The following is an 18224-nucleotide window of genomic DNA, read 5'->3' as shown; positions in this document are numbered from 1 at the left end:
CAATTCTGCCTTTAAATAGACCCCTTGATTACAAGGTTATCACTGCTGATTGGTGTAAATGTTTTTATGAGATAATGCAGGCCAGTAAATCTTCCATTTTGTATTGCAACTGATTAGGGACTAGGGAGCAAATGTTATAAAAAAACAAGCTCTGCTAGAAAGGATTTAAGTACATGTTTCATGGAAATGAAACGGCGGGTGGGGGTGGGGGGCTTCTCTGTGAACAAGCTGCACAGATCCAAACTTGCTTGTGGCCTGTGCCTGGAAGAAAAACATCAACATGAAGCAGTAATCTCAACCATTCCAGTGGGCACATAGCACTTTCAGGCGGATGATTGCCAGAAACCCAGTGATTTTATGTGGGCTGGTGGAAGGCCTGACTGGAGGGCTGTGGTGGCTATGCCTATGCAGAAGGAATGCGAAGCAAATTTTCTAGCCTTGAGGCCGCATTCCATAATGGCTTTTCTGAGAACTGCAGTGAACTGGTATCTGGATAAGTAGGTGTCATCCTTATGAATGAGTAGTGGACCTTCAGAAAGGCAGGGACCGTTCCCTAATGTGGCTCCTGTCCCTAACTGATTTGCCTTGGAGGACCGTATCTATCGTGGCTGGCATTTAAAGGGTCTTGGCTCCTCCCGCCAAATGCCATGATCGGCCAATTCAAACAACATTTAATAGGCTGTCCTGAAAGGCCCACAGTCAGCCAAGGCTATGTGGATGACGGAATGCCCTCTCCCCCCACCTCAGCACACTGAGGCTACACAATGTTGCAACCGCCACTGTCCCTGAAGAAGGGAAGTGAACTTTCTGTTGGTGGATATTTGAGGGGAGGCTAGTTGATCAAAGGTAAGCTGTATTCCTTCCTCTGCAGTGAACTTTGGGGTGAGGTGGTGGAAAAGAGAACGGGTAATATAGTAACTCCCTCTCCTCTTCCCTGATCCCCATCTATTCCAGAGTAGGGATGGGGGAGAAATTCAATTCCCTTTGCATTTAAAGTCAAATTTATCAATTTTGTACTTTCTGAAACATATGAAAACTGAAACATGGTCATTCTTACAAAAATGCATATATTAGCCACCCAGAGTTTTTGGGGCAGATGGTGGGTGGGTTACAAATAATAAAATTCCATTAGGAGAAATGTGTACCAAAATGGCTAAGAATTTTCATGAGAATTTTTCAAAAGAAATTTTGCAAATTTCTGCAGAAATGTGGAGAACCAAATTTAAGATTGGAAAAACGAGAAACTGAAAGAACCAAAACTGAAAGAACTTGCCACCCTTATTTCAGAGTACGCAGTGGGCTTTTTACAGATAATTTCCATGCTGCTCTTGTGGATGTGACAGCATGCACATAATTAATAGACAGGAAATCATTAGGGCCGAGGTATTTTTCGAGAAAGCTCATGTGGAGAAAATTGGTTTCCAGGTGGAAAAATCAAAATTAGAAACAGAACTGTTAGAACCCAAAACTAAGATTTTGTCAAGGATGTACAATCTGCTGTTGAAATGGAATACTCAGGATGAAACGGTGAAATCTGTTATGATTAAATGGGCACAAGATGTTGGACATAATATAATGATGGCTGACTGGGAACAGTTATGGACCACAGGTATGAAGTTTACGGCATGTAATGCCTTAAGAGAGAATATTATGAAAATGGTATACAGGTGGTACATGACCCCAGTCAAGCTTGCAAAAATCTATCATTTGCCCAATAACAAATGTTGGAAATGTAAAGAAACTGAAGGTACATTCTTTCACCTTTGGTGGACATGCCCAAGGATTAAGGCTTTCTGGGAGATGATCTATAATGAATTGAAAAAAGTATTTAAATATACTTTCTTGAAGAAACCAGAGGCCTTTCTCCTGGGCATAGCCGGCCAATTGGTGCCAAAGAAGGATAGAACTTTTTTTTATGTATTTTAGCATAAATGCAGTATCCCCAGGGTCTGGATTGAGCAGCACATGGTGCTTGCCTGAATAGTCTTCAGGTGATCTTTCACACATCTAGTGCATTCGTGCTTCCATCCACATGACACTGTCAGGGGCAGGATCATGGTCTAGAATAGATCAGGAAGAAAACTGATTTCAGAGAACAATGCTGGCAGGTAGCTCCTTTTTATGTAGCATTCCACAGGAGGGTTTCATAGGAATTTTATCATTGTGGAATTGATTTTCAGGCAGGGAAAATATCCTGCATTAATGGGTTCCATTTTGAAATGTGCAAAAGATAAGCCACACAGATTTTTATTTTATTTTTAAAATCACAGCTGATTTTATCTCATGATCCAAAGAAATTTAGTCAGGGAATACAAGGACTCATGCTGTGTTACATTATCCTATGTCCTATGATGGCTTTAAAAAAAACACATAAATGGTAGCACTCATTTATTTTTAACATCTGGTATATAAAGATTAATCAAGATGTAGATGCTTATCCATAATATCATTGTTGACAGGGGGAACAAATAGGCCTGTATTAAATTTGATCACTTCTTCATATTTATTTGTTTTACTGAGCTTAAAGGACCAAATGTAGTTGTGGCAAGTGTTGTGGTAAATGGTATGGCATAGAAGTAGCATTTTCTTGGTTGCTTCCAGACCATAAACTTGGCCAATCTATCTAAGTACCATAAATTTCTCCTTTTATGAGCCAGTCATTTCTAAATTATTATCATGTTGTTAGTATAACCCATGTAAGCATACTGCTGCAAAAGAGACTGATTTATAATAGTTATGCTTGAACTAATTTGCTGAATCTTCCTTCTACACACATAGGTTTTCATTTAGAAAATCTAAACTTATCACTGTGTGGATGTGAGCATTGAAACATTAACTCAGTTGATAAAGTGGAGTGGAAAACAAAGCAATGTCACAAAGCTACAAAGGACCACCCATCCAGAATCCCTGTTCAAATATAGAAGAAAAAAACACACCAATCCAATAAATGAATTCCAGTTGTGCAGCTTCCCACTCAAAGAATGAATTTATACAACAAAAGAGCCACATGGATTTGTTTACATTTTTAATATTCAGTGTAATTAGTGGGTTTCTAACTGTGTGCATTAAAAGCAACATGGTGGAAAACCATAGTTTTATTGGATCATTTATTGGAATTTTTGTATTCTGATCTATGGAGTTGAAAGGTCCTTCTGTACCACCCAGAATGAATGAAGGGCCTTCTGTTTTTATTTTATTTTTAAATGTATATTATTTTTACAGAAGTGTTTGCCTCTACTGATTTTTATGAGAACCAAGTGAACTGTTATCAATTTAGTCTTCTGCATTAGTGGAAAAAGTCTCCCCTTTTGAAATAGGTTTGTTGTGTAATTATTATTCCATTTGTGAAGTATTAGTTTTTTGTTTTTTAAAAAAGAAGTATGTTTTGCATATTTTAAATTAACTGCTTTCTCAAGTTAATTGAAATCCTGTTTATATAATACTGTTATGGGTTTGCAGGGGGCCAAGGATCCCTTAAAAGTTCTGGGTGCCAGGTTCTCCTCATTATTTCTGAAATTAGCATATTAGGAAAGGTGGGGTTTGATCAATGGATTTAGCAAGGCTTTAAAAAGTAGGTCAAGCCAGCTTCCTCAGGAGATTGTCTGAGAGAGGTGCCATCAAGAAACAAAACAGGTGATAGCAGAGGCAAAAGGTGACAAAAGGTGAACCGTCGGGACATTCAGTGTCAGACAAGAAGGGGGCGGGGAGGTGAGGTTGCCAGCGTTACAGGGGGCATGGTGTCACCACAGGAAAAAGTGTCCTTTTTGCACGAGGCTTGAGTTGAATTTTAGCAAGGGTTTTTGGGAGAAAGAAGGGTGGGGCTAGAGGCCATGAGGGCTGAGGAACATACAAGCTGTGTGGAGGAGACACAGAGATAGTGTTTTGGCTACTTTTGAATCCTATGCTGTGCTCCTGTGGGGAGCAAGCCCCTCATAAGATGCACTGCTCAGAACCCTCTCTACATCCAGACTTGGTTGTAAATATGTGTAAATAAACCATATTCTTCACTGTGCCTCATTTTCCCCAAAGGAAACATAAACTCTGGTTAAGTGCCGAGACCCCGGGAAGGTGGCCGGTAACAATATTAAATGCCCTCTATGCACAACACTAGGGAAATTATCACATATCAGAAAGATGATGGGTTTATCTTGAGCCTTGCCTAGTACTAATCTCTGACAGCAGCTTACTTGATACTTGGAAAGGGAGCCCTCACATTCCAAAATAGTATCTTTCACCACTATTTTGTGATGTGATGAAAGACAGAAACGTTCCAGAACTATGTAAAAGGTCTCTGCCAGTAGCAGATGCAATACCAACAATAAATGACTTGCAACTTCTCCCACTGACAAGGGCAGCTAACTATCAGTATATATCCACATTGCTGCCTGCATGCTGTCCTGCCAGTTAAAGCCCTGTTATCTGAGCCAGTAACACCTTTTCAGAACAAGTCACTCAATAACTCTTTTCCTGTTTGTGAGGGAGCTTTATTTTTGGAGAATCAAAGACCTCAGAATATTTTGGAGCCTGTCAATGTGTAATGTGCAGCTCTGAGGTAGGTCCTGGAAGCCACAGAAGGGAACTAGGCAAGACAAATAGGTGCTTACTTCTCTTTTGTCCCTTTCTTCTTTCTTCTTTCTTTTATAGAGAACTCCTAATCCATAGTAGTATGGAAAAACATCAGTACACAATTCTAACATTTTTGGCTTACTGGACACTTACAAATGGATTTTTATATCTAGACTGGATCTATTCACTTAATCATTTTTTAGAGTTAATATACTCTCCTATCACATTTGAAGCTTATCCTTTGAACATTAGCCTAAAACAAACTGAAATATACAACATATCTTTCCTTACATATCGGCCATGTGCTGCTGTGTATCACACAAATCACCTTCACCTAATTATGAATTTTCACACTTCCCAGCAGCCACCAACAATCTGGAGCAGAACTGGTAAAACTGATAATGTGGCATGACGTGTTGAATTCTTACAAGTGTAAGATGCCCAGTGGAAGTTGTTTGCTAGTTGCTACAGGAAGATTGTTCTTGGCAGCATCTCTCTAGGGACCATAATGTGTGCTCTGGACTACAGGTGAAAAAGTTGGAAGGTTATAATAGCCTCTAAGAGCCAAACTACATGCATGCATAGTTTAGTGTGAACAAGCAAGCATGCAGGCTTCCAGAGAGGAGATTGCAGTCTTAGCTCTTATCCTCTTGTTTTTCCGAACCTGGGCTCATGGCTTGGCTTTCTCCTAATAGTCCAAGAGCTCATAGTTTGCCTGATAATACTAAACCACGAGTCCAGATTCAGATGACATGTTAAGTCAAACTGTGGCTTAGCTCAACACAGCACAGCTGCAAAAAGATGGGAGAAACAAAGTGGCCACAATCTCCTCACCTGCAGCCCGTTTCTGCTTCTTCATGCAAAGCTACAATCTGGCTTAGCATTCACTGTGAAATGAAGGCAGTGCACAGGAAGGTGAGATTTATTTCTTCATTTTCTTACTGAGCTTGGAACGGAGATTGGCCCTTCTTTAGGGGTAGGCTAAAAATTTCACATCTGGCAACCAACACCTGATGTATATTTTGCTCTAGGAAGCTTAGTTTGGTCAGAATCGAGTATACGCTTCCAGAGTTAACGCTAAATACATTACTTCTGGTAAATGAGCCACCATAGTTTCTAGAGGGGTGTGAAAAATTGGGTCCTGGGCTTTTTAGACTCGTCTACCTATGTACTATCTGAAACCAAAGGGCCGCATTGGTTGCCAGATGGGAAATATATTGCCATTATTTTCTGCTCTCCTACCCCACTATAGGAGCCCATTGGGAAATGGGTACAGTGGTACCTCGGGTTACATATGCTTCAGGCTACAGACTCCGCTAACCCAGAAATAGTACCTCGGGTTAAGAACTTTGCTTCAGGATGAGAACAGAAATCGTGTAGCGGCAGCGCGGCAGCAGCAGGAGGCCCCATTAGTTAAAGTGGTGCTTCAGGTTAAGAACAGCTTCAGGTTAAGAATGGACATCCGGAACGAATTAAGTACTTAACCCGAGGTACCACTGTACTTTTTTCCTTAAGTTTCCTAGCTGGGCAAAGGGCAACCTCTTTGCTGTTTAAAATTCGTGCTTTTCATTTTAAAAGTAAAAATAAATACGCATACTAGAAGGACAATAATCTTAGAAATATTTGTTTTTCTTTCTAGTCACGGGCTCCTGCCTTGCAGATCATTCTGTGAAGCTGCAAAGGAAGGTTGTGAGCCAGTTCTTGGGATGGTGAATTCTTCATGGCCAGAGTTCCTAGCGTGTTTCCAGTTCCAAAACAAAACTGAAAATAACAACACCACCAGGGTATGCTTCTCCCCAGAACAAGAAAAAGGAAAGCGATGTAAGTTCCCTTTAAATTTTTTTGTTAAAGTGCTGCAGCGTGTTTCAGGTTCTACATATAATGTCCAAATTGCATGTTACACTCAGCCATGTCTTTTTTTTTTTTTTTTGGCAATTATTATAATTGAAATGAATCTCAGAGGTAGCTGTATCTGTTCCACTGTGGGGGAGGGGGTATTTTTCAGCGGGATAACTGACTGGAATGGAAAGAGATAAACAGTCCCATCCCCAGTTGTTCCTCTGCTGAAGCATGCAGTCTCAGAAGCTGCTTTTGTGTTACAAAAGAAAAGTAAGAAAGAGGATACATCCAGCTGTGTGTAACATGTTAAAGGCTCATTTCTTTCTCCTAAGATTTTGATGCCGCATTTTGATAATGTTTTAGTTCAGCTTGTATTCTTTATAGCTTTTATTGCATGATCTAGCTAGCCTATGCATTGGTTTAAAGCTGCTGTTTTAAATTGTTTTATACTGCATCGTAGCAGGTTTTTACAACTGTGATTTCTTTCTTATAAGGATATTTCAACCATATTTGTATGCATGTAAACCATCATGTTAAGTGCTATACCCTAAAAATCCCTATTTAAAAATAATTAGCTAAGCAAACAAACAAACATACATGTAGCTTGACCCAGTGATGGGGAAAACCTCAGTGAACTTTCAGGTCCCTTAAATAAATCATAGAAGGATTCAGAAGAGGAAAAATGTAAGGTGAGAGAAGGCAAACTATTAGCCGGAGTTGTCCTTCATGCTTAATGCTATTATTTCAAAACAAATATGTTCCATTAATCTTGCTTTTGGAGTTTGAATCTGAAAAGCAATATTGAAATTCATGTAAGCTTAATGGTACTGTCTCTGAAGCAGAGGTGCCATTTCCTACCCCCACCCTCATTTTTGTTGGGAGGCTGGACCCCCCAATGGCTCAGCAGCAGGACGAGGCAGCCGAGCACCAGTGAAGAATTGCCACTGGCCATTGAAGCCATGTTGGAGCTGTGTTCGGCTCTGTCCCTGGCTTCTCCCAACGTCATGTTGCAAGGTTGTGCATGACACGCGTTGTGCCCTCTCAGTCTTCACCACAAGTTGGTGTCTGTGCTCTGAAGCCATGAAGTAGGTTAGACTTTGTAGCAACTGAAACATTTCCCCCCTGCAGTTTGAAGTAAGTCGGGTTTTATAGGAGTCTATAACAGATGCTGTCTATTATATATCAATTTTAGTGCTAGTATTTGGATGGGGAGAGGGAGAAAGAGGCTAAAAGCTGTCCTGTGATGAGGGCAGACCTGAGGGCTGAGGCACTTGGTTCTGTTCTCCTTTTGTGTTTGATAGAGCATTTATGACTGTGGTGTGTGTGTGTTGTTTATTGTAAGCTGCTCAGAGAATTATACTAAACAGTAGTCTATAAATGTTACAGATAAATAAATGTCTGCTTTATGAAGTCTGCAAAAGACATCAACTTTCACAAGGGAACAAAAGGAACTGAGAATTTAGCTGATTTGGAATAAATATTTCTACAAGTTTCTCTGATGTCAGCATGCAAGGGAGTGAAAGTCAAGCTTTCATCAGTCTTTCCTTCTGCTTGATCCCTTTAACCTATACTCCACCTTGTTCACCGACTTGGAAAAACAGTCTTTAAATGGCATTCCTTTGGGTCAGAAGTGCACCTCCCTAGCAATGAAAATACTTCAGTTATTTTTCTTCTAGTCCTCCCTTCATATCTTTTATATCTTGTGTTATTTCAAGTAGCCAAAGCTGGGAACTGTGTTTAAAACAGCAGTAGATAATATAGAAATCATAAATGAGAAAAGCAGATAAAAGACTAAGGAACAAAATATTTGATTTGCTTTCTGAATCCATTTGATCCATTTTTAGAGCAGTAAATGCCTTGTTGTATGTATTGAGATATTTCCCCTCCACTTCTGCTGCATTTTGCATTGGGGGAAAAATCTGATCATTATATCTCTTCTAATCCATGTCCATTATTATTTTCCTATTACTGTGTGGCATGTCACTGTGAAAATTTCATGGCACTTATTGGTGCTTAAATGCCATGTTATTACATATAAAACCCTGAATGTCTTGGGACCAGATTACTTAACGGACAATCAATATCTGTATAGTCCTACCAATAACTTAAGATCTAGCTCAGAGTGCCTCAGTGATCATTGTTCCAGCTGGCAAACACACGTGATTAAAGCATTTTGCTGGTGGCCCTGGATGTAATGTAATGTAATGTAATGTAATGCAACACCTGTCAAAATTAGGCAGGCCCCATCTGTGTTGTCTTATGTATAAAGTTCCAGATTCAATGTAACGATTTAGAACAGGCATTTTATTAATAAGCAAGCACATACATATGTACAACATCCATTTAACGTTCTCTAACTTACCAAGTTAAATGACAGGCTTGTGCTTAAGGATCTATTAATCTTAAATGCCCCCTATCGGTCTCTACAGCCACAGCAGGCACTGTAACTCTCCAACAGTTTGACCTTACCACGAAGGCACGTACACACACACACACACACACACACACACACACAGACACACCTTAAACTGCCTATCAGATATTTCCTGCATCAAAATCCATTAACCATTTTGGTGGTACCCTTTTGAGTGAGGAATGTCTGATTTTTGTCTTTCCATTGTACCTTGTTGTCCTCCCACCTCTTCCTTAATATCAGTAATATATTTTTCAGTCCAGCCCTCTTTGACTTTCTAAATAAGTAGGTGGTGACACCAGCTGTAAATATCTCTCCTATATATAATCCCATTATCACCTTCTGTCTCAAAAGAGCCACTTGCATTGATGCTGTTGCTTTCTTACTTTAACATTTAAAGGTAAAGGTAAAGGTACCCCTGCCCGAACGGGCCAGTCTTGACAGACTGTGGGGTTTGTGCGCCCATCTCACATTTATTGGCCGGGGGCCAGCGCTGTCCGGGGACACTTCCGGGTCACGTGGCCAGCGTGACATCGCTGCTCTGGCGAGCCAGAGCCGCACACGGAACGCCGTTTACCTTCCCGCTGGTAAGCGGTACCTATTTATCTACTTGCACCCAGGGGTGCTTTCGAACTGCTAGGTAGGCAGGCGCTGGGACCGAACAGCGGGAGCGCACCCCGCCGCGGGGATTCGAACTGCCGACCTTTCGATCGGCAAGCCCTAGGCGCTGAGGCTTTAACCCACAGCGCCACCCGCGTCCCTACACTTTAACATTTACCATTATGCAATCTCACTCTTATCATTTTTTCACCATGCTAGTAACACCTTTGGTCCTCATTCATTGCACATTTTTCTACTATGAGAACACAGGCTACTATTTTACTAGGTTGAGGCCAATGTAACTATAGTGTATAAAATTCAGGAATTTTAATAATCTGGGAAAGCCCTCCTAAACTGGACATGGGTGAATGTAACATATCTCTTCCTCCTACGATGACAGTATCTGTAAAGATCCTGGGTATTAAGAAAACAATGTCCTCCCTTGTTAATATATATCCTAATAGACTTGAGACTGTGTGGGTTAGTTAATTCTCACTAATGCTGATTAATTTCATGGGCAATAGTAAGATATTTTTTCTTAGAGGTATAATAGTTTCTCATTTTAGTGTCTTTCTCTTTTATTTATCTATTACACATATCTTGCTCTTTTCTTGTTACTTGGTCCTCCAAAGCAAACACGCATCTTGGCACTGACTGGCTGACCTACTTCAGTGAGTAAGATTGATTTGCACAGCCACTTTGACTATGAAGAGTCACTTATTTTTTTTCAGCCAGTTTTTTGCCAGTGATCTTACGCAGTTACACCACTCACAATAGTTTTAGGATTGCAGTAGTGTAATTACAGTAGTGTTGGATGTGGTATCACAAACCTTCAAAAATATGAACTGCACCTTCTCTTGAAGAAAGTCTATCCTCTCTTAGCCTTTGTTTAAGTCAACAAAGAATGTGTATGCCCTAGTAGTGCAAAAACAATGCTGAGGAAATAATTGCCCATGTTCTAGTGGGACTTGGTTAGCTGTTTAATGCAGAACAAAGATCACAACATTGGTCAAGATAATGTTTTATAGATGAAGTAAGGCAGTCATATACATCTTAAATCTAGTGTATGCATACCCTCTGGAACATGAAAAAGTATGTGGGAGGATTTGGTTTTCAGTAGAAGAATTAGGCATGTCTTTTGTTATAATACTGGATTATTTTTCTGTACTCTTTGACATGTTCTATTGTATGTCTGGGGCATCTGAAAGCCTATTGACAAAAATAATGGCTTTAGATCAATTCCTGCTGAGTTATTCTAGATGGTGGATACAAGGAAAGAAAATTTATATGTGGAAATATTTATTTTGATATATATTGGAAGCCAACTGAGGCCGTGTTGCATGCTAAACAAAATTGTTTTGTTCATGTAACTTAAAATCTTGAGGCCCTGACTTAGCAAGAAGGATTTACAGTTTGTTTAAAATTACTACCAGTTTATATCTGGACCTGAAGACTGTTTAGAACTATTTTTCCCAAGCAAACTGCTTTATAAATAAACTGTAAAATACCTTTTTGTTCTTTGAAAAGTTTGTTTGATAGTCTATATGTTGTAACTGTGATGCATAAGACTGGAAAATATTTAAAGACTTCTGTTCTAACATGTTGCAGCCAGTTGTGTGGATACCAGATGGCTCAGTCTGATAATTAATTTGCTTTCCCTGCATGTAGTTCCAATCTGCTGCGTGCAGAAAAGTAGATTTCTTTCTATAACTGTTTGAAAAGTAAAAGTTGTTAACCATGAAGGAGGCACAGAAATAATTTAATGAAATTCTGTCTGAATGATATATAAGATGAGGGGAGAAGCTTGGATTTCCAATTTTCAATAAGGGAAAGAGCAAAATTCAACCGGGTTTGGACTTTAATTTTTTATTGCCTCAGCTACACACTCTGTTGTATTTCCTGCAAAACAGCTTCTGATGGCAACTGTAGATATATGGGACAGAAATTGTGTTTTGGTTCTATGCTTTGCTTCTTTTTGTCACTTAAAATAGGTTAGATATCACTATTCAGGAGCTGAACAGCAAAATTGCACATATTTATTTATTAGTAAGGCTTAAGCTCTGAAAAAGGTTTACAAAATGACATAGTGTTATCTGCCTTGTGGTGTTTGTCACTCACAAATAATATCCAATAGGTGCCTATGAGACATTTATACTTGCAATCCATATTGCAATCAAAATAGTTTTAAATTCATATATGAGGGACTGATTGTATTTGCATAGCTCATATTTGCATGAATGTTCAACAGTGCACTGTAGATAGAATACATGTGGAATATATATAACAAAATGGGGAAAATCTAATGTCTTTCTAAGTCATCAGTTTGATGCTTTCCTAGAGCTGGGAGACTGCTGGAGCATCATAACAAGAGATGGGAATAAGATGGTGGCTTTGGGGTTGATCTCATAGCTGTGTGGTACAGGGGGAGCATAGCATAGCACAAGTCCAAAGCTTACTTTCCACTCATGCATTGCACCCTGAACTATGGTTTGGTGTGTTGTGTGAACATGACCAGTGAGTGAGCAAGGAAAATGTCTGAGTTGCATTCCAGCATACCTACTATATCTTACCATGGGATCAGACTTTCCCTTCAGGGGAGCAGAACACTGGTACAAGAGAAGTCTGTGGAATCATTGCTTCTCTGAGCCAAGGACATTGCCCTTCTCTGAATCAGAGGACCCCGCCAGAAGCCTTAGTACAGTGGAGAGGGACCTCCAGTCCATGAGATATTCTTGGTGTACTAGGAAGTCCAGTTTACCCATGAGGCCATTTCCCCAAAACCATGTCCATTTGCAGTCAGCTGGTGTCACTCTAATGTGAGGGCAATGCCAGCTGAGGTTCATTTTTGAGTTGGTTGCACACACCAGTTCCCACAGGGAACTGGCACATACAGTCAAAGCAACAGTATTTAATTCCCTGCCCATCAGCTATCAAGTGTGTGGGTGGATTAAACCTTGCCTGCAGAGAGTAGGGTTGAAGTCTTCACTCCAGAGATTCAAAGAGCAGCTGCGAGCTGTTTGAAAGCCCTTTTGCAAACAGCCCCATGTTGCTCTTTGAAATTCTGAAAGTCAGAGGTTTAAAGAGCAGCCCCATGCTGTGCTTTGGAGTCCTGACAACCGGCGCTTCAAAGCACTGTGTCATAGTGACATCAGATGAGCATCCCACCCACCTGTCTAATTTGGCCCACTATAATGATCTGGTCTACTGCTCAGAAAAGGTTCACCACTCCTGCCCCACCACCCCTGCCTTAGTGGAACCACAATCTCCCCAGCTCTGTTTGAATCAATGAATGCAAAAGCAGATGGATACCCTTTCTATAAAGGGGCTCTTCTCATGGAAGGTGGAACTAGATACTGAGATACAATTGCAGTTCCTATTTAAGGTTCTTGATTAGAATTGCTGCTGAAACAACACTTTTCTCCTGCTTGAATGGAACTGTCCATGGTGCTTTGTATTCATACAGCTGAGGACATTGCTCAAAAGATGTCCCAAACTCTACCAGCTCACAGCAAGTAAGGCAGAAGGTGGGAGCAATGTGAGTTTTTCACAATATCTTGCTATGCCATCTCCAGGCTGGTGTAGCTGAAGAGCAGGGGATCTTGACTGTGAGTCCTGGAAGACCTGCTCCTTGCACTGCAGGCCTTTTCCCATTGGGCAGGGCAGGGCAGGACTGCGCTGGACCCTGACTCCAGCCAGAAAAGCTGAGGCTGCTGAACAGATTCTTGGGCTGGGGTGTCTTGATTGAGTGAGGGTTGTTGCTGGGGTTTTTTGCACCTTTATTTTAGATCTTCTTGTGATTTATATGGAAATTCTTCAGTCTGGTTGTGCATTTTTAATGTTTTATTTACTGTTGATGACTACTTTTGTTATGCTGTAGTGGTGTATTTTTCATATTGTAAGCCACCTTGAGCATGGTTTGAGATTTGGGAAGGCAGCATACAAATAAAATTGTGTATGCATGCATGCATGCATGTATGTATGTATGTATGTATGTATGTATCTGTGGGAAATTGGATCCAGTGGACCCAAAGCTGCAAGACCCCTGCCTTCATAGTCCATTCCTGCTTTCCAGTCTCTATCACTGGTGAGGCAACCGCTGACTGTAGCTTTCCATCTGCCTGGGTGAACTACAGTATTCACTGTGACAAGGTTTCTCCCACTCGCAATGCTCCTTCTACATGGCATCCTTAACACCCTGCCTTCAATATGCAGGAATGGGAGCGATGGTACTTTGGGGCTTTTAAATCACTTAAGGTTTTTGTGTATACAAAATTCAGAGTTCCTATGTATTACACAGTGTATCTGCAAATGTGAAGTTTGGTACATATACCCAAACATCCTGATTGGATAAATGTTAGTTGTGGGGTCTGTGACTGGTTCAATATGTTGACTGACTGAGCTGTAATAAGCATTTTGAAAGTTGCCAAGCTAGAAAAAGTCTAGGATATCATTCTAATTAGCAACATAATGTTCCTTATGCCTCTAAATCTTGTGGCTGCTCACTTTTGTTGCTCCTGTGTATAATAATAATGCTCAAGAGATGTCAAGTGGGAAATTGAAGATTATCTTACTTAATAGGAATAGAAATTTCTCTCCTCAAAACACATCTGTTCCATCTTTCAGTAGCTGGAAAAGCCAGTGTGGTGTAGTGGTTAAGAGTAGTGGACTTGTAATCTGGTGAACCGGGTTCGATTCCCCACTCCTCCACATGCAGCTGCTGGGTGACCTTGGGCTAGTCACACTTCTCTGAAGTCTCTCAGCCCTCACTCACCTCACAGAGTGTTTGTTGTGGGGGAGGAGGGGAAAGGAGATTGTTAGCCACTTCGAGACTCCTTAGGGTAGTAATAAAGCGGGATATCAAATTCAAACTCCTCTTCTTCTTCTTGTGTTGGAAACTTGACAGATAGAAAGGCTTGTGTTATAACTTTCATTTAAAACTTCAATGAATGGAGTAAAGGTAAAAGTTAAGGTAAAAACCCCCTGGACGGTTAAGTCCAGTCAAAGGCGACTATGGGATGCGGCGCTCATCTTGCTTTCAGGCCAAGGGAGTTGGCGCTTGTCCACAGACAGCTTTCTGGGTCATGTGGCCAGCATGACTAAACCGCTTCTGGTGCAACGGAACACTGTGCCGGAAACCAGAGCGCACGGAAATGCCGTATGCACTTATAAAATGCCAATGCAATAAAGATGGGTTTTCTGAAGAGGCAACTCACTCTAAAGGAAAGTAGTGCTGGGAGGACAACATATGAGCAGTACACCTAAAGAAGACATACTTTGTAGGGTTTATGAATATTTTCAGGGTAGAGTGGAGAGCCTGGTCCTGTTTGAGCTAGACTATCAAGACTGGATGAAAAAATGTTTCTGCCTGAGGCAGAGCAGCAAATACTCCCACATCCATCCCCACAAGTCATGGTGCATCATATCAAACTGGGACAGTGCATGAGAATGTGCCACCTGAGCCACTATTGCTGTGCTGCCCCCCACTCCTTTGCATTCCTCTCTTCCCTCCCTCTGCTGCCCCTCATTCTTTGTTGCATTGGTGCCCCCTCCTCTCCCCTTCCAGCTTTTCCTCCCTTCTTTTGCAGCCAATTTAGCAAGCAGCTGGGGTGAGGTCTTCTGTCTCCTCCTTCCCTGTCTCGTTTTAGGAAAGGGCTAGACATGTAAATACATGTAAAGAAGACAAGTCTGGAGAAAAGGTGGAATTGGATTCAAACAACAGCAGGATTAAGATTGCCAAATACTTGAACAGGATTTCAGATTTCATAGAAGCTCTGTGGTGGAGGGAAGCTACTCTAAGATGCAGTAATAACTTGATCAAATGTTTTCCCTCCTGTTTCAGCCATAGTGGGGCTGCACAGGAGGTCGCACGCAAAAGATAAGAAAGAAATATTGAGACAAGTGGGTATTTCTGGCTGTAATCCTGCCAATGTGATAGACAGAAATTCACAAGGTGAATTTAACTTGGAATAGAGTTGTGATGATGGAGAAAGCTTTGTGAGTTTAAATTTCTGTGCCTTATGTGACTGTTAAAGCCACAGGGGCCTTGCAAGGTGTAATGAATATGGGTTGCTCGTGCGTAAGTTACCGCCACTCCTGGCTAAGTTGGCTTGTTAAACCTTTCCTGTCTGGACAGCCCTTCACTTCGTGGCTGCCTCCGTCGCTAGCAGAATCCGTCAGTGGGCGTTTCTTAAACCTTTTCCAGCATAAAAGTTGTTTGACGCCAAGTCTCCTTCTACTCTCCCTGTGCGGAAGTCTTCTGCGCAGGGAGGGTGTGGGTAGCGAAGGACCCGTGCTCTCCCCGCTGGTGTCCAGCGAAGAGTCCTGGAGCCCTCTCGCCGATTCCCCCATCTGCCCCCCTTTATCCCTGGTGTTGCGCTGATTTCCTTCCCCAGCTGAGCTGCCTCTCTCCCTGCTGGGTCCCTCTCCAGCATCACTTGAGAGCCTTCCCTCCGCCTCTGGCTCCGATGTCAGTTCCCTGACACAAGGTAAAGGGTTTTCCACCAGCCACCATGAGGAAACATGAGCACCATTCTATAAGAAGAAGAGCATGAAGAAGGGAACACTGCTCAAAGGTGATATTTTGCTTTTGGATGAAGTCTTTCATCTTCAGTCACATGGGGCTTGAGGAGAATCATCTGACAGACAGTTTCATCTAACAACTCCTACAGGGCAAAGAGATGAGATGGGTGGTGGAGAGTTAATGTACTGAATTAAAACAAATAGGCCCTGTTATTGTTTTCTTTAAATATATCTGTGCCATGTTTTCATGTAAAAACCATCTGTCTGCTTAAGAAAGGAAAGTCTTGTTCCAGTGTGTCTTTATTAATAAACAGAGGAACAAGCGCCGAAAACTCTGGAATTTGGAAGAATTCAGCTCAATAACAGGGGCGATTCTGTGAAGAAGTATTTGCTCCATGAAGAAACACCAGACTGAGAGAGGCATATGTACTACAGAATGTCTGGAGCTCATTTATTCTGAGAAAAAGAGCACAGCTTGTGCAGGGATATCACATGGAGAACAGGTAGATTCAAGAGTCAGAGCTTTGGACAGAGCAGACGAAAGATTATGAAAGCTCTCAGCAATATTCCCCCATTCCTCCAACAAACATTCACTTCTAATTCCCAAGATAGGGCTACAGTTTTCTTTCCCAGATCTTTTCAGAATATATTTATTATCCCTGCCTTGGTGTCTAGCTTTCAGTTTCACTGTCTGCTGCCACAGTATATGGGAGGAAGATACTGAGACTGAAAGAACAGGCTTAAAAAATTGCGAGCTGTTTCAACTTTAGAATCAGAGAGAAGAGTGTGGAACTGATCTGAGGAGAGAAACTTTCCTCTTTTGGCTCCTCATCTTAAGATTTAACTCCTGCCCCATCCCAAAAAAATGCTGAAAAGAAGCCTAAAATATAGAAGGCATGGGGAAAACGCTAAGGCTTTGCGGCTCCAACTTTTGCAAACTTTGGCTGGAAAAGGATTACAGGATTTTTGAAAGAATGTTGGTGTCTGATTTTATTAATGTGTAGTATGCCTTATTGACTGGAAAATGTTTGATCTTTTAGTCATTTATATTCAGGCCTTATTGTACATTCAGATGAACAGTGGTATTTGAAAAAGCAGTATTCAAATAAGTAAGTTCACTAATATGGCAATGAGTGATTAAATGAAAAGAAAAGTAGCTTTTATAAATTCACCTCTTTTGAATGGATCAGTCAAGTCATGGGAAATTATAACCAGTTTCTTCAGCTGTTTAAATCTGATAATGTAGGAAGTAATACAGCTGAATTGCTGGTAAAGACAATCTAGAGACGAAACACTTGTAGATTTGTGGCAGACATTCTTTTTTTGCATTTTTTCATTATAGTGCACCATGTTATGTGTAATGACTGACAAGGCCGTTCTATGTTTAGTTGATCTATGTTGTAACTTTAAAAGCAAAGCAAGGTAAATTTTAAGACAAATTTGCAAAAATGAATATTTGCTATGTGGTGTGATTAATTTGTTAGATGTCTCCTACATTGGCAACCAGGAAGAATAATAGATGAGATAAGTTTTCTTTCTTTCTTTTTAATTGCACAAACTATTTCTCTCTCTCTGATACATTATTTTCCTAATAATTAAAGCCTGTATATTGCACCCTGGAACCTCTGAGCAGAGAGTGAAATATATAAATATTAAAGATAAATTAAATAACCTGAGTAATATTTTAATCAGTATTTAATGTATTTATAAGGAAAATATATTTCACACAAATATTTTTTGGCAAGAATCTGTAGTTACAGATTTATAAAACAGAACTTGCATCTTATTGAGAAAAGTAAGTTCTTTGCCATGTTACAGTCCTTACAGATACATGTAAGTATTCACTGAAATATCAGAAAAAAACATTGTTGATAGAAAAAGTTTGGATGCATAATCTTTTAAAAGAAAATCAATAAAGCCAGTAACTTTCCTCAATTTGCTCAGTTCAGAGTGGATACATGCAAGAAGGCAATGTTGCTATTGCTTTTCCTGACCCCAGAGCAACTCTTTAGCATATGAAAGAAACATGCCATATAAACTGTAACTTATCTTTGACACTGAGGTTGCTTCCTGATGTGAACAATTAAGCATGACTCGATCATTGCTGTTTTACTTTAAGCTGCAAGTGGAATAGCAAATCTGCTTCCAGATTTCTGGAATCCAAATAATTATCTTTAGCTGGGTGGACAGTTAGTTCCCCTTTCCTCAAGCATAAATGTTGTGGGGAAGGGTTTGATGATGATGATGATGATGATGATACAGTGGTACCTTGGGTTAAGTACTTAAT

General features: G+C 40.6%; 1 protein-coding gene across 5 annotated transcripts in view; it reads left to right on the top strand.

The window, feature by feature from the left end:
• CORIN (corin, serine peptidase) overlaps positions 1-18224 on the top strand; it is a 104422-nt gene that overhangs the window by 35428 nt on the left and 50770 nt on the right. For all 5 annotated transcript variants that reach the window (XM_082238081.1, XM_082238080.1, XM_082238083.1 and 2 more), the window contains exon 5: positions 6206-6387. In XM_082238081.1, coding sequence (XP_082094207.1) covers positions 6206-6387 — 182 coding nt within the window. The remainder of the gene's footprint in view (positions 1-6205; positions 6388-18224) is intronic.

Source organism: Podarcis vaucheri (assembly GCF_965113315.1).
Source record: "Podarcis vaucheri genome assembly, chromosome: 9".
Lineage (NCBI taxonomy): Eukaryota > Metazoa > Chordata > Lepidosauria > Squamata > Lacertidae > Podarcis > Podarcis vaucheri.
This window is presented reverse-complemented; position numbering and strand designations above follow the sequence as displayed.